The sequence below is a fragment of the Callionymus lyra genome, chromosome 7, assembly GCF_982586985.1.
Source record: "Callionymus lyra chromosome 7, fCalLyr1.hap1.1, whole genome shotgun sequence".
Classification (NCBI taxonomy): Eukaryota; Metazoa; Chordata; class Actinopteri; order Syngnathiformes; family Callionymidae; genus Callionymus; species Callionymus lyra.
In genome coordinates this window covers 13,214,108-13,235,553 of record NC_141824.1, presented here as the reverse complement: position 1 = coordinate 13,235,553, position 21,446 = coordinate 13,214,108, and the positions used below count along the sequence as shown (strand labels likewise).

Below are 21,446 nucleotides of genomic sequence, written 5' to 3'. Positions count from 1 at the left end.
TTATTGAGAAGCAAGACTGTGTCAACTTTTTCTATAGTTTTTGCAGACGGTCAGAGACTGTATGGGTTTAGATAGAAGGGCCGAAAATGTTGTGTTGTTTTATTTATGGACACCTCTATAGCAGAGCTATAGGGAAATGAATCCGACGATGTCGATGACGTTTTTTTGAAACATCTCCTGCTCTGGCATACGTTCATGTAAAAACACAGTTTAAACTTTAAAATGTAGATAAAAGTCCAAATTATCAACGTGGGATTTGACTCTTTTGTAGCTTTTGTAGTTTTTTCGTCACGAGGCAAAGCACACAGCACGCTCTCGCGATTTCCCGACAGGAAATTGTTTAGTATTTGTTTATTGATATGATAATAACTAAATATTTTATTTACTGAACCGACACGAAATTTGACTTATTTCCATTTGAACTCTTAGTAGTTTCTGTGTAATTATTTACACTGATAGTGTCTTTTTTTCTTATCTTAAAAGATAACATCTTTATAAATCCCAATATCAATAATTTTAATTTACTTAGATTTTGACACACCTTGTTACGATTTGTTTTTAAAATAAAAAGTGGCAGTTGGAGCACAAATGTCGACTTGAGTGTTTCAAAGTTCGTAAAGATGATGACGTACGTGATGCTTTTTATTCTCCGATCAGTCCTGCATGCTAGCGGCTGTTTTTGTTTTCCTTCCACCTGCTGAATTGTCTTGTGACCTGAATCGATACTTCATGACAAGAACAGAGCGACAGTGATGCTGTGTTTCTGTCTATTACACATTTTTTATTTGTTTTCTCCTCTTTTTTTTTTTTCGCAGCAAAACGAAACCACCTCCTCAGATTTCCCCGAGTAAGTCAAGCGGAGGAGAATTCTGCGTGGCGGCCATCTTTGCCGCGTCTCGGTCCTGGTTCATCACGAACCCCAACTTGAAAAGAGACAAAGGTGAGACGACTTCTGGTTTCACAGCTCACTCTGTCAATCCACTCACTTTATTACAGCGAATATAGAAATATGACGTCTTGCAGTTTTACTTCAGTTTTTAGCCATTTTTTCAACTAGTTTTTCTGAATAGGAACAATATGTTTGATCTTAAATGTGGTTCTTGTGTGATCGATGATGTACATCAACCATTTTTCCTTCAACAATCAGTTTAATTTTGATATGGTTTCACAAACTGGCGTATTTACGTTCAAGATCTGGGAAATTATCAGCCATACATTTCCATGCATGTGTTTTACATTAAAATAAACATTTTATTGATATTGCAAAGAATGTATTCTCTCTTCAAGTATCAAATCATCGTTTTATTTTTAAAGATAAAGAGGAAAACTAACTTTTTTTCTCTTGTGCAACAAACATAATTTAATTAAGCTTTAATAAATCATTTAAATAACAAACATTATCCTCCAATAAGGTTCGTTAAATCATTAAATAAGGGTCGATAATGACAAAATATAAAAATTAGTGACACAAATGATCGTCTGAAACATACAGGAAGTTGATATTTCTAGTAGAAGTTGCGTCAGCAGTTATGCAGACGATGCATTTATCTCGTATTAAGATCATCGACACAAACTCACACTTGTGTAAAGTTGTGTCTTTTGAATGCATCTCACACGCAGAAGTAGACTTTGATTTCCCAGATCGTGTTCCATGCTCCGTTTTTTGTTGTTCCGAATCCGGTTGCCGTTAAAAACATGGAGTATCGAAATATTGCTATATAAGATTTCCAAGATACTGACGGCGTTAAATATGTGAAAAAAGCAAAATTACAAAATAAAATAGCAGGTTAATCAAAATGAAACTACATTTACACGTGTTCATGATAATTATTATCCTCCATAAGGTTCCCCCGGAATTTAACTCTATATATATATATATATAAATATAGATATTAAATAATATTAAACTCTCTCTATATATATATATATATATATATATATATATAAATATAGATATTAAATATATATAGAGTTAAATTCCGGGGGAACCTTATGGAGGATAATAATTATCATGAACACGTGTAAATGTAGTTTCATTTTGAGGCTCTTACTTTATTCATTCATTTCTTTACCACTTATTCCCTTATGGGGGGGGCAGGGCTGGAGCCTCTCCCAGTTTCTTCGGACAAGAGGCTGAGGACACCCTGGACAGGACGCCAGTCTGTCGCAGTACACAAAAAGACAGACAACCATTTACACACAAACATATCATATCTACGGACAATTCCCTCAAGTTCCCAATCAACCTCTGTATGTTTTTGGACTGTGGGAGGAAACCGGAGTTCTCGGAGTAGACCAACACAACACGGGGAAAACCTACAAACTCAACACAACCGGCAACGTTCCTGCTGTGTCGTGTTCTCGTAACACATGTTTTGAACTGAGCAATTACGTCTTTTTATTTCGAGTCCAGAACGCTCAAAAACAGGTTCTGTTTGACTCACTGCCGCACAGATCAGTCCAGACACACGGTGGTGGACTCCCTCTACATCCTGAGCTGCTACGGTAACTTGGTGGAGCACGTCCTGGAGCCCCGGCCCCTCAGCACGGCTCAGAAAACCAGCGACGACACGCCGCTGGAGCTGAGCACGTCTCCGCGGGCCTGCTGGACCCTGGCCAGGTAACTCGGAGCCGTCAAGACGTTCCGCTTCCCTTTTCCAGGGAGAATCTGTTGCTGATTGTGCGTCTCCTGTTCAAACGCAGAACCCCTCAGTGGAACGAGCTGCAGCCGCCCTTCAACTCCAATCACCCCCTGATCCAGGCCTCGGACCTGGTCCAGTACTGTCAGTGTCTTCTGGCAGGTATGTGGGACTCATGTGGGATTACATAAAATTTGTTAGAACTGTAAAATATATTTTTTATGAAACGTCAACTTTAAAGACTTTTTGATGGTTTTAAACCTTTGATCCTCGTTCAGAATATCACGAACCGTTTAGACGTGAATATATATTTCTAATAAAGTCAAAGAAGGGAACGTCAACCGTTCATCAGAAACTGACACATCCTGTCTCTTTTGAGAAACTTTAGAAACATTTCCAAGAGATAAAAGAAGGTATTTCTATTGGTCTAATATTTCATCATAAGATTTACTTGAAATAATTAATTTGTGAATATAATGTTGTCTCAAAAAAGAACACAACATTTTTATTATAGTGATTCATCAATGTTAATTTTGTGACCCATAAAGATGGTTAAGTGTATAAGACAAGGAACAGATATTATTGATGTCTACAGTTATACAGAGTACGTAGAGGACAGATGGTTTATCGTCCTGTTAAGATGGTTAAGATAAAGGGAGCCTCCAAGTATGACAAGAACAAGTCATACTTCCTTTTGGTAAATAAACTATTTGTTATGCTTGAAAAGATAATGTTGATCCCTTGTGTGATGATCATTTAAATGCTTCAGATTGGTAAGCTTTTAAAACTAAATAAACACATCTTTACTAGCCTTTTATTTAGTATTAAAATAAACTTAAAAATGGCATTATATTCATTTTTGTCTGTTTTTATCTTCTTATACATGTATAGTTATGGTTGTTCTTCATATTTTAGTGCAATACTGCCACCGGCTCATTATCTCACAACCTATGTGAAAAAATGTGCAACTTTTATCCAGATATTACTGTAATAATAAAAACAACTCTAATAATAATAAATAGGGAACACGTTAGCGACACAAATCTATCAACGATATGGATTGTTTTATCGCAATAGCACTATATTATTTTTATAGTTTGTCAAAGAATAACTCAAAAACATACTAAAAGAACTGCTCGCTTTTACTCTGCCATTATTTATTTACATTTTTACTTGAATTACTAAAATATATTGATAAACGAGTTACGTTAAAGGCTGGGTATTGATTGTAGACTTTTGATTTCCAGTACTGATACTGATGCATTTACTTAGATACCAGTTCTGAAACAATACATCTTTCGATACCTATTGTATAAGATCAATTCTAAGAAAAAGAAAATGACATTACACATTGTACAGTCATTTCTTATCAGCTTTGGTCAATTTCCACACATTTTCTTACTGAAAAAAAAACCCTTAACAAAAGAAATTCCAGATGCAAAGAACACTTGCTAAAAAGTGACAAATTAGTCTGATGTTCCACGGCTTCATCATCAGTTTTTCATAAGAAAAATCCACAAATATCATGTTTTGTACGTTGAATACGAAGCGTGTTTCGATACTCAGGGTCGTTGCTGCAAAAGATCCAAAGTTTGATACCCAACCCTATGTACGATAGACATTTTTTCTATCATACCTTCAAAATATATCGTCCTTTTTTGCCCACCACAGCTGTAGCAGATCCATTATGACCCCCCCGGGCGCTCGGGTATCATAATTGATCATACTTTGCCTCCCTTGACGAGCACATGTATGTGTCGTGTGCATCCTTTTTGTCACGGTACCACATATTCCCCTGTTGGATTTGTTGAAAGCTGCTCTTAACAGGGCCTCACGCAGAGACCGTTGGCGAGAAAAGACCCTAACGTTTCTCCATCTCTGTTTATAAATAACTTTTTATTTTTATTTTTTATAGTGTTTCTGCCTGCGATGTTAGTGCTAAACCAAGATACCATGCTGTGGCCAATTAGCCCGCACCCTACAGTCCCCTCTGATTTAATAACCACGGAGCAGCCAGTCATTTAGGTTCCATCTAGGCCAATTCACCAATGTTAGAGAGTGCTCATGGATGGCCAAACACCGAGTCAAAACCCCCCCCACCGCTGGAACCGTCTCCGTAATTATAAACACACAAAATCTGTAATTAGCTCTAACAGGTGCTCCGGGGCAAGCAGTCGCCGTGTTTACCCTTTTTTTTTCACTCGTCTCTGCCCCGACTCCTGCGCCGCTCCAGGTCTAACTGGTAGGATATTTCCTCAAATTAGCGCTAATGGTCTCTGTAGTGTCAGAACAATGAGGACGCGTCGGAGTGACAGGCTCAGGCGTCGGCTTCGTCCGCCGTCCTCCCTGCCAGAGACTGGAAATGGCAGCATAATGAGAGCAGAGAGATTCATTGCATTAGCATTTTACATCCAATTAGCCCGAGATAACACACCCACGAAAAAACCGGATCCTCTGGTTTCCGGGGGCCCCCCCCCCCCCCACGCGTGTGAAGCGTCACGGAGAGGGTTTAGAATTCAATAAGCGGTAATTCCTCTCAAAATTCCGCTTCCTCACACTCTCCCGCCCCGAAGGGTCCCGGGATGCCACCCCGGCTTCGCCCCTCAGAGCGCCACCTCCCCGCGTCCGCACCTCGCTCCCACGTTGCCAAGTCGCCTCCGTTGGACCGCCCCCGGGGGGCTTCTGGCAGTCGAGCAGGGAGAAACGATCCAGGAGAAAGGAGTCGATTTGACCTTAGGAGGAATTATTGCACAGCCATATGCCCCTTGTCCGGCCGCCGTGTGCAGAGCGCAAACCATCAGCCGGCCGAGGAGGAAACTGAAACCGAAGTGACACAGTTTCACATGCAAAACACTTGTTTGTCGCTTGCACTTCGTCGTCATCAGGGCGAGCGGATGAAGAGGAGATGAAGACCCTCGGGTCGCGACTTTTAATTCTGGAGTTTTTGTTTAAATAGATGTATACGTCGATACCATTTAGAAGTCATGATACAGTTCATTATGATATATTGTGCTAGTCTAGACCAAGGGGTGTCCAACTATATTTACATAATAGTCAGTAACGGGAAGTAAGAGTCTGATTATTATATTATTTCTGCGTTTCCTGCTTTACTGTTATTGGTTGTCATCCATAATCTCTGTTCTCATCTTATCTTAAACAATCATTATTATAAGTCACAATATCAACATAAACATTCTTCCGCTCTGATTTTAAGAAAACCATCTGGCGGGCCACATGAAATACGTTGGCAGCCCTGATTTGGCCCCCAACCCATGAGTTTGGAACCTGTTGTTATTACACACAAATATATCCAACACTATTTGAGTGAAAAAAAAAATGTTAAGAGGTCAAACTAAAACGATATATTGATGTAGTGTCAGTATCCTTTCATCCTGAGTCATATACAATATGTAGTGATACTGTAGGAACAAAGATATATGTGTAGTATTATCGAGTACTTGATTGTGGTGTTGTGATAGTGTAGTAACAAGGATATATTTGTAGTATTGTCGAGTACTAGATTGTGGTGTTGTGATAGTGTAGTAACAAGGATACATGTGTAGTATTGTCGAGTACTTGACTCTGGTGTTGTGATAGTGTAGTAACAAGGATATATTTGTAGTATTGTCGAGTACTAGATTGTGGTGTTGTGATAGTGTAGTAACAAGGATATATTTGTAGTATTGTCGAGTACTTGATTGTGGTGTTGTGATAGTGTAGTAACAAGGAAACATGTGTAGTATTGTCGAGTACTTGACTCTGGTGTTGTGATAGTGTAGTAACAAGGATATATTTGTAGTATTGTTGAGTACTTGATTGTGGTGTTGTGATAGTGTAGTAACAAGGATACATGTGTAGTATTGTCGAGTACTTGACTCTGGTGTTGTGATAGTGTAGTAACAAGGATATATTTGTAGTATTGTTGAGACTTGACTTTGGTGTTGTGATAGTTTAGTAACAAGGATATATTTGTAGTATTGTTGAGACTTGACTTTGGTGTTGTGATAGTGTAGTAACAAGGATATATTTGTAGTATTGTTGAGACTTGACTTTGGTGTTGTGATAGTGTAGTAACAAGGATATATTTGTAGTATTGTTGAGACTTGACTTTGGTGTTGTGATAGTGTAGTAACAAGGATATATTTGTAGTATTGCCGAGTACTTGACTCTGGTGTTGCAGAATTTACAGACCACATGACTCTGTCATTTGTTTTGAAACTGAAAATATGTCCAAGTATCAGCTTTTAAAGCCGCTGGAGTCCACCGTATCCTCTCGTCCTCAGTCATTACCAGGATCTCGCAAAATCGAATCGCTCCTCTTGCTTTGGAGGACGTAATGACTGCTGCTATCTAGTGGCTGGAAGTTTAATTGCGCCACAAATATGAACAACTGCCTTGAATATTTTTTAAATTGAAAATACAAAAATATATAATTTCATTTTATGAACAATTTATTGAAATATAAACCGTAACAGTAGAACTATGATAGAAAATAAAATTAAAATAAACACAATAATACATCGTAAATAAAGCTAATGTTATAAGCTAATATCTACCAGGAAAGGTCACAGCTAGCAGCTCAAGGTCAAAGAGTTTTTTCAAATGCGTTCATACCAGAACCTCGTCCCTCCGAGTTTTGGGCGGAAGGTACGGAGTCGGCAGCTCCTGACTGACAGGCCGTGCTCTCCGATCTCAAGGCTCTATATTGGGTGACCCGGGCCGATTAAATATGCAGGGGATGGAATAGTCCGGGGCCAGGGTCAGGCCAGACCGGAGCCACCGGGGCAAGATGATAAAAGGTAGCGGTGGCGCCACTTCATGGTCACTATCTCCACCTGTCCATCTTTGGCAGCCCGGCGCACCCGTCGGGTCGACAGAGAGGCAGTGAGTACCGAGATAAGAGGACAGAGAGCCGGGTCGTATGTGTGTCGCACTCACAGCCACACATCACAGCGTTGTTTCATAAATACTGGGACAGGCAGAAGTGTTCCGAGGATCCCTATCATCAGTGAAAGTCATGGGTTTTATCACGACTGTGTTTCTCCTTTGTAGCGTATGGAGTCCTGAATTAAACCGACACAACATATCTGCTCAGATGTGTCCAGTAATGCAATTTACACATAGTTATTATCAATAATAATTGATTTAACGTCCTGAAAATATATCTAATTATGAATACAATTGAAACTAGTTAACAAAAAATACTGTCATAAGTAAAGTAGATGATGTAGCTGTTTTTTTCTTCCTTTATTAACATGTTTGTTAAGTATTATTTGATATACATCTCTGAAGTGGTTAGATGTGCTGTGATAGTATTCTGTCCCAGTCTGACACTACTATGAGCGTGGATAATGTCATGTACACACCACATACAAGTTGTCAAAAAATGACATTAAACTGTATATAAATGTATTTAAAAGAAAACATTATATCTATCCAAATATATTTATATACAAAACTGATGATAAAAAAGATAATAATAAAAAACTATAAAATATTAATGATTGTAATGACTCAAACCAAAGGTAAAAGGTAGGTTTTTAAAAAAATATATATATAATAAATCATTATAATTGTATAAACCACAATAAACATGTATAACAAGAGTATACATTACAGTACTACAGATTTTCTCAAGATTCAAAACAGTATATTTCTTTTATATTATAAGACCTGTAAGGGATCTTTCTTCAATAAAAAAAAAAATATTTATACACATTTAACATACAGTTTATTCACATGTTAATCCAAAATATTATACCTTATGTATCATACCGCGAGGATTATGGAGATGTATACTTATGACTGTTTCTTTTCCAAATGACATGTTTTTAGAGAGTACTTCAAAGTAATGAACTTAAATCTTGGGAAGATGATGAAGAGAAATACCTATGTACTTTAGAAATATGCTACTAAGATATAATTCCATTTTAGTGTAAGATCGAAACAACACATTTGTTTGAAAAGAAACAAGGTAGTTTTACAAAAATAATAAAGTGTAATATTTACTAAAAATAATTGTTGAAGCTACACTATGTTTCTAGTATGACTAGTAGTAGTAGTTGCTAGTATGTTATTTCTCTTTATTTCTCTTTGTTCTTATTTTATTTTGATTATTTTTTATGAAAAATTGCTGTATTTGCTATAGATAATTTGGAAGAAAAAAAACAATTGACAACAATAAAGTTCTACCTACCTAGTAATACTTCATCAACTTTCATCCTCTAGACTACCTTTAGTGGCCGTCGACAAAATAAGGAAGTGAATACAACTGCATTATTGCAAATTAATATTTATACTAACCATTCATATTATTACTGTTTTTTAATCAGATGTTCATTTACATTTAAAAAATAATATTTGTGAATTATTCAATACAGGAAATCAGTCTATCCTATGATTCTATGCAACAATATTCCTAAGAAGAAAACATTTACGTCCATGATTTTTCACTTTCTGCACCAACACTGGCTGTTTTTTTTTCTTTTCTTTTTCTGTCCGTCCTCCTCCCTCTCTACCTGTCTTATAATATGCTAATTGTGGAGACTGACTGACTGGCTGGCTCGGCATCTCTTTCAGGAATTCCAGGCTCATGACAAACCAGCCACAGTTGCCTTGTCAATAGATCTAATTGCTCCGAGAGAAGGGGCCGCGGCGGAGGCTTTTTTTCGGAGCGTCGGGCTCTGGTAAAGAGAGACCGTGGCGCCATGACTGGGTCACTAATCAAAGGGAGCTAGAGAATGGGACGGGGGTAAGTGTAGCGTTGGCTCAATGAAGGAGCTGCCAGTCAAATCCTGCATGAAGGATATCATGGCTAAGTTATCACAGGCTGTCAGTGTGCCAGCACCTATCTCGGGGAGGAGGACGAAGAAGAAGAAGAAGCGAAAGTGAGAAGCGGGACAGAGGCCATCTTAAGTCAAATGTCAGATCCCTGGAGAGAAAAAAAAAAGAAAAAGTAATAAGGCTGAACATAGCTGGGACAAGATGGCTGTCTTCATCGCAACAAGCAGCCAGACCTTCAGATCCATCAGATATTCCTTTTCCCTTATCTCTCCTCGGAGATCGGCCCGTCCGGCCCCTGGAGGGCGGTCTGCATCAATGCTGAGTCAGCCTTTGTTCTGGTTCCGACTCCCTGCTCCGCTGCCCCGGTTAATAGGGTGCTGGCTCCTCGCGCTGGACGGGCCATCCTGAGAGGACGCAACAGCCGAGACCCAGAAGTAGAAATGTGTTTGGAACTCACTATTTTACTAGTGGAACTATGATTTTATGTGAATTTAAGGACACTGTCGGCATCACTGGAGACTAAGGGGCTGAAATTTCGATAATCTGGCAATACTATACATATCACGATACAAACTTAATGATATGACACGTTCCGATGTATTCGACACTGTAGTAACACGGGTATATTTGTAGTATTGTGGAGTATTTGACTCTGGTGTTGCAGAATTTACAGACCACATGACTTTTGACGAAGTCGTAACTGCTTTTATTTGTTTTCAAATCAAAATATGTCCAAACATCAGCTTTAAAAGCTGCCGGAGTCCACTGTATCCTCTCGTCCTCAGTCATTGCGGGATTATAATTGTGTTGTTCTATAGCTCTGGAGGATGTCGTAAGTCCTAAGTTTAATTGCAACCATAAAATTAAATTAAAATGAATTGGCGTGAATATCTGTTAATTTTTCTCACATTTTATTGAACTACAAACCATAAAATTACTATGTATACACGTAACCTATGAAATGAAAAAAAAAGTATTTAAAAGATTCAGTGCTGTCAGAATTCGATCAGATGTTCTTACGTGACTCTTGACGAAGTTAAACCAAAAAATGTCCAAAGATCAGCTTTAAAAGCTGCTGTAGTCCACTGTATCCTCTCGTCCTCAGTCATCTCCGGGATCTTACAGCATTTTAATTGTTCCTTTTGCTTCGGAGTACGTAATGACTGTCGCCATCTAGCGTTCGGAAGTTTAATTGCAACACAAAAATGTATCAACATTATATATAAATTGTATATTTAAAAACTAAAATCAAGTTATTTTCCTTTATTAACAATTTATTGAAATACAAACAATGAAACTGTGATAGAAATTGTAATATTGTTATACACTAAGAAAAAATTATACAGTGAAGTAGAACACCGATACGGTATTGCTAGAAAAAGTATTGCGATATTTAAGTGTATCAATATTTTCACCTCTACAGGAAACGACTGTAAAATACATGTAATAACACTGCCTTTAACGTAATAACACTAACGTTTTGCTCATGTTTGTTTCTTAATGTTATCCTTTGGAAGAAACTGTCCCAGTCGTCCTAGTTTTTAACTTATTTCCTTTTGATTCCGGAGTCGCGACCTCGCTTTATAGCCGTCGATAGCGCATCACTGCCGGTCGGTGCGTTACCATAGAGGCGCGCTCTTTCCTTAAGTGTGCTGCAATAAGTTAGCACTTAAAAAGTCGTCGGTAAACATTGATGTTCGATCTCCTGAGAGCCTGTAATGAGCGTTTTAAAAGCAGGAAGGTGAGTGGGCGGCTAGCCGACACTCAGATGAGCAGATATGACTGTAACTGCCGAGGTCAGTCTGGCTCCTGACTCACGCTCCGTGACCCGCCCACACTAGAGGACCTTTTCTTTTTTTCCTTGACCACCGCTCTCTCCCACTCCCGGAGCCTAACTCTGGCCCTTCTGAAAGTCCCCCCCCCTCCACCTCCCCCCTCACCCTTGAACACACAGAGGAAACCCGATCCAGCCGTTGGAGAGACTGCTTCAGAACATCAATAATTAATTAGGGGACTAGCTATTGGCCCCAAGGGTCAGAGAGCATGAGTTGAAGGAAGGGAGACACACTGGCAGGAGCAGCTCGGAAGTGTGGGTGTAGACGAGCAGTCATTTTGTTTAATAGGGAGCACGGCTCGGGCTTAGTGGCTCCACTTGAAGAAGGATCGTCTCGGCCGACTGTAGCGGCTGAAATCGTTTCACGTCCCACCAGAGGAGCCCCTTGAACGCAACATCCTGCAGTTGCGTGGATTCGGTCATTTATAGGAGTGTGTAATGTCAGGAATCTAGCGTTACAATAGTGTATATAAAAGGATATGTTTGTTCATGACCACATGACTCTTGACAAAGTCGTAACCGTTTACAATAAATCCCTGTGATGACTGAGGACGAGAGGATACGGTCGACTCCAGCGACTTTTAAAGATGTTTTTTTGGGCATATTTTGGTTTAAAAACAAATGCTTTGTGACCGTGGTCTGGAAAAGCGTTCTACGCATATAATTTACTTACTTACTTTACTTATTTTCATATATTTTTAAACCAAAATATGCCCCAAAAACCATCTTTAAAAGTCGACCGTATCCTCTCGTCCTCAGTAATCACAGGGATTGCATTGTTCCTTAGACTAAGGAGGATGTAATGACTGCCTTCGTTTAGCGGCATTTTATAACACAAAAATGAAAAAAATCTTTTTAACACACCTAATTGAAATTTAAAACATAATAGAACTATGGTAGAAATTAAAAGAGGTTAGGCATTTTAAAAAATAAAAATAAAAGACTAATAAAAATGGATACAGTTTTTTTGAAACCGATCAAGTATTCAATACTTCAATACTTAAGTCTATCAATATTTTCTTCAACACATAATCTTTTCAAATTGTGACTCGTCATCTTTCTCAGTAGAGATATTGACGATCTTGCATATTATCGCTGATACGTAGGATTCTGCACTCAAACTAGAGAAAATATGATGTGGGTTCTGATCCAGCTTTAATGTTGACCTGATGAAAATGTAAGTGATCAGACGAGACCAATTGACTTTGTACTTTGTACTTCATCCAAGTTAATATTTTTGGAATTCTGTTTATGTAAAACATATATGTAAATGTGTTTGTATGTTGTCTTTTCAAAACATGTCATACATCATAAGTGATATGATTCATGTCTACATGTAACTAAGCTGCGCAGTGATGTGTATTTTGTAAGAATATCGAGTGTCATATGGAGGTTTCAAAACATTTGAATAGTCATTCAATAGCTTTCGTTACAACGTTGTTTTCTGTGGTTAAAAAAACAACAAAAAACCTTCGAGTCATCCTTTGATTGGCAGCTCTCGTATTCCCTTTCCTGCTGATCCACGGCGACACAAAGCGTTGCTATCAGTTCAACAATAACGTTGTTGCTGTGTGTACATGTGTCAGGTGTTACTGTCTGTGTGTTTGTATTTGTGTTTAAAAGCGGCGTGTTTGTGTGTCTCAGGAATGCCTCCAGGAAGCCCGAGCCAGATCACACGTCACGAGTCGTTAGACAGCCTGGCGTCTGATCACAGCGGACAAGAGGACCAAGAGTGGCTCTCACAGGTCAGACATCCACGCAAACCTGCATCAGTGGGATTGAGTTGAAGGAGCCGAACCTCTTAGTCGCCCCACACCACTCATTATAAATGTATATATATATAATGTATACATATGCATAAAGTAATAATAATAACAATTAAATACAACATTGAAACACCTTCATATGTATATATATATTGTTTTGTAACCAAAATGTGTCCACACATGCTTACGGAGTTGACTGTATCCTCTCGTCCTCAGTCATCACAGGGATGTATTATTTCTTAAGCTACAGAGTATGCAATGACGGCGTTATTTAGCAGCTAGAAGTTTATTTGCAACACAAAAATTGGAACTATGATAGAAATTGAAATAATTTTAAATAAATGATAAAATAGTCGTGTATATAACTACTAGTATATAATACACTAGAGTGACTGCTATATTTGCACCGAAGACTTAACATATACATTTTAAATTGTATGTTTTACTTTGTAAAGTTTATTTATTTAAAATAGTGGTATATATAAGTACTAGTATATAATACACTAGAGTGACTGCTATATGTGCACCGAAGACTTAACATATACATTTTAAATTGTATGTTTTACTTTGTAAAGTTTATTTATTTAAAATAGTGGTATATATAAGTACAAGTATATAATACACTAGAGTGACTGCTATATGTGCACCAAAGACTAAACATATATACATTTTAAATTGTATATTTTACTTGGTAAAGTTTATTTATTCCTTGCAGTGAAAAAGAAAAAGAAATATATAATAACATGTTACAGATAAACAGACATTCAGTGCTTTCATTTTATATTACTTGGGGTTTTGGTTATACTTCCATTTTTAATCATTTTATTTCAAAGTCTATTTATTATGTTTTTCTTTTTCGTGATTTTTTTTTTTTGTGTGAATTGATCTGATGTGTGATTTTCTAACGTTTACAAATCGACATTATTTAAGAATTTATTTTGTGAAAAAAATATTTGATTGAGAGAGGCTTTTCTTTTTCGGAACCTAAATATAAAAGTTGAAAATTCTTGTTTCGTATTCAAAGCCATGCTTTGTCTCATCCAACTCTGGAGACACGGACAAATACCTGGAAACTAAATTAGCTTTTGTTAAAAACAAGTTCACATGTTTGTACCGAGCAGATCCACTTATCTTGGCTCGTCCAGACACTTGGATTAAACTCCCGCTACTTTAAGTTGCGTCGGTGGATCTTCAGGTGATTTCGTGCTCCAAGAGGACAGGACTTTGAATGTTTCCAAAAACTTAGGAAGCATTTTGTAATTGCGTTGTGTATCCCGGGACACGAGTCCTGACGTTGGAAGGCTGGTTAACCCCCACAGCACTCATCTCAGACGTTGGCAGGTGAGCCAGTGCATTTTTACCATCAATAATTCTACGACATCCATAATTGATCGGCTCAAATGTGGACCACTTAGCCTGCTGGATCTGTGGTTCAGATGCTCCATGATAGCTTTGCAAAGATCACATCCATCCTTCGCTCTGATTTATATGTTGTTTATAACTCATATTTGGTTTCCTACCATAGTCTTCTAAAGGTTTATATTTAATTGAAGTGTGTTTGAAATAAAACAATTCAACGTATTATTTACAAATAACCTGCAACTATTCACTGCATTTTTTCATTTTTGTGCTGCAATTAAACCTTCGGACACTAGATGGCAGCAGTCATTACGTCCTCTGCAGCTAAAGGAACAAAATAATACTGACTGAGGATGAGAGGATACAGTGGACTCCAGCAGATTTTAAAGTGGTAGTTTGGACATATTTTAGTTTAAAAACAAACGAAAGCAGTTACGACTTCGTCAAGAGTCATGTGGTCTGTAAATTCTGCAACACCACAGTCAAGTACTCAACAATACTACAAATATATCCTTGTTACTACAGTGTCATATATATCGCAACATGTCGTATCATTGCGCTTGTATAGTGATATCATAACACCAGATTATTGAAATTCCACACTCCTAGTCTCCACTTGTGCCGACATTGTCCCTGGAATCAAAAGGCATTATGGGCAATTATGGTTACACTAGTAAAATAGTGTGTTCCAAATAAATTTCCACTTCTGAGTCTCTGGTGTTGCGTTTTCTCAGTACTCGGCAATACTACAAATACATCCTTGATCCTACAGAATTACAATATATTGTAACGTTGTATTGTATTTTATTACCATATTCTTGACGATACACATATTCATGAACGCCTTTCTAACTGAATTGTATTAGTTTATAAACATACAATGTATCAAATCCCAACGTTTTGGAATGTATTATTGGTCATTAATGGTTCCATGACCTATTTTACACACATCAGTGTCAAAGGTAAGATAAGGAAAATGGATTATGGATGTCTGCAATTATACATAGAGATTTCTAATAAGAGTAAAACTGGTGATGCTTTTGATAAAGGAGAAAAAGACACAGAGATAATTGAAATAAAATGAACCTCTAAGAATGAAAAGAAGGTACACAAATTGGACTCAAAGTTCCTGTTACAGAAGGTTTGGTTTAATATAAATTTTCTTTGACCCATGATAGTTCAGTGATCCCTAAGGAAATTATTTCCGAAAATAGATTTGTGCCCATCCTATGATTAAGTGTGACACCCCCTGCAACTTACAGTAGTCTATGGAATCAAAACATATTGAATCATAGCTCTACCGACATCTCTGGCGCTGAAATGCATCATGGTACATCTAGTCATGGTGTCCGGTCAGACTCGTGCCAAGCGTTCTGAGGCTGTGAGACTGCGAGACACCAGGAGGTGAGTAAAGTGCGATTTGGAAAATGAGAACTGTGGCGAGTAGGTGTGGAAGAGCAGCAATAAGTGGCGGAATCAGCTGGTAGAAATTAAGCAAGTGTAGAAGCGGCGGCGCCTTGTTTATGAGTCACAAGATCCAGAGCTGGGTCTTCCTTTCAGCCAGCATTAGTGCCACTTTGCTCATGCGCCCACAGAGCTCCTGCCACACCAGTGACAGCTTCTTCTCCCTCCAGGCCTCACGTCAAGCACACTGCCACGTCGCGGTTGGTGTCACACTTTTATGAACCCTGCAGGAAGTCGTACCATCGGCGCTGCCAGGACTCCTAACTCGCATTACTCTGACGGGTTCTGACATCGGACTCTGAGTGTCGCAGTCGTGCTGAGAAGCTTTAAGTGCGGCGTATTAGCACATGCATAGATGCCAAGGCGACCCAACGTTGGAGTGGAGACGCTTCAGACGACCGGAGTAGTGTGTCCCATCTTGTTAGCGGAGACACCGAGGCAAAAGGGGGTCGATCTAAACTTCTTAAGAAGACACACCTGGAACAAAGTCAAGTTGAGTTCTCGCTCCAGAGTTTTGCTTCATGTCGATTATTCTGCTTGAAAGCATCCAAATTATGCTGCTCTGGTATTACAGTAGTCCCTCGTTTTTAATGTAGGGTTTAAATCCTGAGAACCCACGAGGTGACCAGCTCCCAGAATGCTTTGCCGCCCAGCAAACCAATCATAGCCGACAATCGCTTTTGACACAGCAATATAGACGTATATTTAAAAAAAAAGTGTTATAATGATAGATCAGCTGGTGCTAAATGGAGCAAGGATGTAGAAATGCATCATGGGAGTTCACTTTTGTTGGCACCATAAGTAGGTTGGTGAGGTTATATGGGCCTCCTACTTAGTTCTTTAATTGTATCATAGTTTGTTGTATCACAGTGTCCTTAAAGTATTATTCCGGACTCATACAAAAAAGGGCGGTACGGCGATTGGTAACCGATAGCAACACATGCCAATGGTGTTTTATCTTGGAAACTGACAAGGTACTTTTTTACTTTTATAACTGATTTCATGCCCAAACAATCCTTTTTTTTTAGCGAGGAAAATAGGATTAAAACCCTGCCAGTTTTAGTGGCACGTGTCAGCGCTGCAGAAAACTGATCAGAACTTCAACTGAGAAAAATCTCTAAACTTGGGAAAATGTTGTCAACATGATCTGGATCTTGTAATCCATGCGTTTGTGTCTTCTTGTCTGGACTATTGTAACGGTTTGTATTCATGTCTTAACAAGAAGGAACTGTCTCGCCTGCAGTTGATACAAAACTGCAGCGAGAATTCTGACCTGCTGCAGTAGAAGAACTTACATTTCTCCAATCCTTAAATCTCTTAACTGGCTGCAAGTTTCTTTTACGATCAACTTTAAAATTATGGTTCTTGCTTTCCTGGTCTAGAAAAGAGCTCTACAAATATAACTTACTTACTTACTTACTTACTTACTTACAGCCACTATTGCTCCACACTTGGTGTGAGTCTATAAAGAGTCGTCTCATATTGTCTTTGGATTCACTCCGGTAGGTTCCGTAGTATTAAACTTTTGTTAGTTAGTAGTGCTGTGCTCTTACATAATAGTATGGTGTGTGTATATAGTGACTCTTTGTTTGTATAAACTCAACCGCATCAATCACACAGTAGAACAAAATGTGCCTAAGAATACAGTGCACCCTATGGTCTGAAAATGTTAATTCATTGGAAGAGAAAACAACATACATCCACAAAATCTACATTTTTCAACCCAGTTGCTACTAAACACGTGTGTAATTGAACGTTTGTCAATCCTCAGGTGGAGATCGTCACCTACACCGGACCACATCGCCGTCTGTGGATGGGACCTCAGTTCCAGTTCAAGACAATTCACGCCTCCGGCCAGACGACCGTCATCTCCTCGTCCTCCTCGGTGCTGCAGTCCCAGGGGCCCTCTGACGTCCAGCAGCCCCTCTTGGACTTTGACACCGATGACTTGGACTTGCACAGCCTCGGGTAAGACCTCAGACGGATCGGTGCGGTTAATAAATATAATAATAATCTGAAGAGTTTTACATATGTCATGATCTTTTCAAACTTGCACCTTAGCCGGTCTATAGTAAAAACTTCATGAATTACTGTGGATTACTGTATATTAACTATAAATTAAGGTATTTGCTGTGATGTTAACATGATCATCATGATTCTACTTTGCTTATCTGGAGTGGTGTTCACATATTTTCCAAAAAGACCATCTCATTTAGAGGATCCCAAGACAGTCCCTCGCCAGATTGGAGAGATTAGTTCTCCTTTCTTGGACCTGGGACTCCTGAGGAAAGACATTTAAGACCCGTTGTTTCCTGGATCACCTTCTTTGGGTCATGATGACCCGGAGTTCGTGATCAAAGATGTGGATTGACACGAAATTCAATCAGAAAATGAAGAACTTTTGCTCTCTGGCTCAGCTCTACCTGACCGCCACCATAGTTAAGATCCACCTGTACCTCTCACTCATGAACAAGACCCTTAGACATCGAAATTTAGAATCTTTATTGTCGAAATGATGTACCACGGAATTCAGTTTAGCCGCCTTAGTCCGCCTGCAGCACATAGTACAAAGTATGACATGTAAATAAATAGTATTAAATAATAAAATAAGATACACCAATAACATGATTAAAAATAAATAGAATAGAATATGAATAAAAGCCGAATCGGGATTAAATAAAATAGAGAGCACCATGGCCTCAAATTTAAGAGGAGATAGTTTTAGTCTGAGACGAAAAAGCATCAAAAGACAATAATTAAGAAGCATGTCCATAACATATTATTTAAGTTCATCCAATCACCAGTTGTTTATGCTCTTATACCTTTGGTCAGAGATTATTTCAGTGCAAAATCACATTTTCTTGAATATTGCATTTCATCCTATTCATGGGAAAAATTAAATATAAAAGGAATTTTAAGTTTCCTGCTTTAAAAAATACACGTATTTCATTGTTTTCTTGTAGGATCCAACCCATGCGTTCGGAGCCGGTCAGCATGCCGGGGTCGTCGCGGCTGGTGGCGGAGAGAAGAGGACAGTCCAACATCATGGAGGGAGGATCAGGTAGGAACAAAATATTTTAGTTTTTGTCTGTCGGCATCTTTCATTCTTTCCATCGTACGCCATTGTGTCTTCTTGAGTTTTTTGGTTTTTTTTATAACGTTTGTATTTTGTGAAAATTCAATTTCAACTGGGACTTTTCCGTGGAACATTGGAGGGATGGTTGAGGTTTTCGCTCAAAGTGCAGTCGGACTGATGCTGGTTTTGTCGTCTTTTGTATATGTTGTGTAGGAGAACATGTTCGATACACACCAAAAATGGCTTTAAAATACAGTTTCTAATACAAACTTTTCTACTTTGATTTCAGTCTGGTTCACAGGGGCCACATATGACCCTTTGACTATATTTAAGTGGCCCTCATGAGGTCAAAGGGAAAGTAAAGTAGATTATAAAGGAACAAAAAAAATATGTATTTTACATTTTTTTATATTATTCATTACTAGCCCAACTTCAAACATGAGTAAATGTTGTTTTTTTTTTGTTTTTTTTTTATTTGGCTGCCTTGATATGACAGGAAAAATCATGTAGATTATATAGAAAATAACGCTTTTATACGTATGTATTTGTCAATTTTTAAATACTAGTTAAACTTTAAATATGTATAAAAGTTTTTGTCTCCTGTCCTCTGTTTTTTTTAAATATTTTTTTATAATTAATACTTGGAGAACAGTGGTTCTAGTGTCATTTTTATTTAATAAAAGTTGATTTAATAGAATAAAATACGTTTTTTTTAATCATAATTAGCTTTATTATATTGTTTTTTTTTTAAGTAACTACTTTATTTTCCAGATTATATTTAAGCTTCTCACTCCTTTCCTTTTTGCCGTCACAAGCATCACTGTATAAAATGTGGCCCCTGAGGAAAATAACTTCAGGCATCTCCACACTCCGCACATATTTAACCGTTCGTGATCGAAATAATGATTTTTTTTCCTCGCGCCTCGTTGTCATGTGTCGGCATGCGAGTGGCGGCGGCGTGTGAAAGAGCGCTCACTTATTGCGTGACGTTTTATCTGGTCGTCCGTGGTGATAAACGCGATAGAGAAGTGACGGTGGGGTCTGCAGCATTATCTGCTGTGTCTTGTGACAGAGAAGTCACTCATCTGATGGGTGGCTCGGCTCCTCTCTGCGCTGGTGTCAGGAGGTATTTGCAGCTCAGTGTCGCAGATAGTTGTGCAGCGATGAGTGTTCGGTGCTCGCTCTGCCACGTTTCCACTCCAATCCCAAAACCTGTGTCCGCCGGCACCTGTTCGTTTGGCAAATAATGGGCCGATGGGTAAAACTGAGTCTTTTCTTCGTCCAAAAAGACACTTGAAAATATCCAAATTCCTCCATGGTGCTCGTCTTTAAAGTCCATCTTATATTGAAACCTCGCAAGGTATTGTTCCAACTTAAGCTTGTTCTAAAACCGCTTAAACCATCTTAAAATATAGACTTATTTAATATTTCCAGGCGAGCAGTATGGAGTGTTTTCTTTTGGACAAAGATGAAGATTAGTTAGCATCAGTCGCTATGTTAGCATGGACCTCCATTTTTGCCTATGTCTTTAACTAAAACTTTAACTATAACTACTATTGTAAAAAGGAACATATTACGCTGATAATAATCTCAACCCTTAGTGGATTTGAGAGTTACAAAATTAGTGGAGTTTGAATTTTTGGTGAACTACACCTTTAAGATAATTTGAAGAATTGAATACAATATTGTAGTCAGAATTATACTTCCTGTTACAGACGGTTTGGTTAATATACTTTTTGTTTGACGCGGGACCTTGTCCGTCAAAGATACTGACTCCTTCAAGAAAAATCTTGAGACATTTTTATCCGTGTAGTCTTTTCCTTCATTTTCTGGGACTCCTGTGTTTGTCTTATGTGTCTTGGCCTTTTAAAGTATATATTTTAACTGTATTTTTTATTTTTTATTGTTGAAGTGTGACCCTGGTCTAGAAAGGCTCTTTACAAATAACCTTTACTTACTTACTTTTTCACTTATAATATCTCATGTAATTTGGTATCAAATAACGCAGAATATACTGTATTTTACTATGCGATTGTTGCTTGCATTAAACATGTAAAACTTTAGCAGACGCAGAAGTATCATGATACAGTGACAGCAAAACGCTATATTGCAATATATTGTGATACTGTAGCTACAAGGATATATTTGTAGTATTGTCGAGTACTTGACATTGATGTAGCAGAATTTACAGACCACATGACTCTGTCTTTTTTTGTTGTTTTTCAATCAAAATATATGTCCAAGCATCAGCTATAAAAGCTGCTGGAGTCAATGTATCCTCTCATCCTCAGTTATCGCTGCGATCTCACAGTTGTTTCTTTGACTGCGGAGGACCTAAAGACTGTGTCCACCTTGTGGCCGGAGGTTTAATTGCAACACAAAAAGAACAATATTTTACGATGAAACGATGAAAAATTAAAATAAAACATAAAAAATAATTAATTAAACAAACGTATATAAAAAATATAGTATTCTGTCCAATATCGATACAGTACCATGAAAAAGAAATCGCAATACAACGTTGC

The 21,446-nt window shown here is 38.2% G+C and overlaps 1 protein-coding gene across 2 annotated transcripts in view; it reads left to right on the top strand.

The window, feature by feature from the left end:
* Positions 1–21,446, top strand: part of bcas3 (BCAS3 microtubule associated cell migration factor) — a 339,719-nt gene that overhangs the window by 85,948 nt on the left and 232,325 nt on the right. For both annotated transcript variants that reach the window (XM_087795199.1, XM_087795200.1), the window contains exons 17-22: positions 816–940; positions 2,455–2,620; positions 2,704–2,801; positions 12,901–13,001; positions 17,617–17,813; positions 18,809–18,906. In XM_087795199.1, the coding sequence (XP_087651325.1) occupies positions 816–940; positions 2,455–2,620; positions 2,704–2,801; positions 12,901–13,001; positions 17,617–17,813; positions 18,809–18,906 (785 nt within the window). The remainder of the gene's footprint in view (positions 1–815; positions 941–2,454; positions 2,621–2,703; positions 2,802–12,900; positions 13,002–17,616; positions 17,814–18,808; positions 18,907–21,446) is intronic.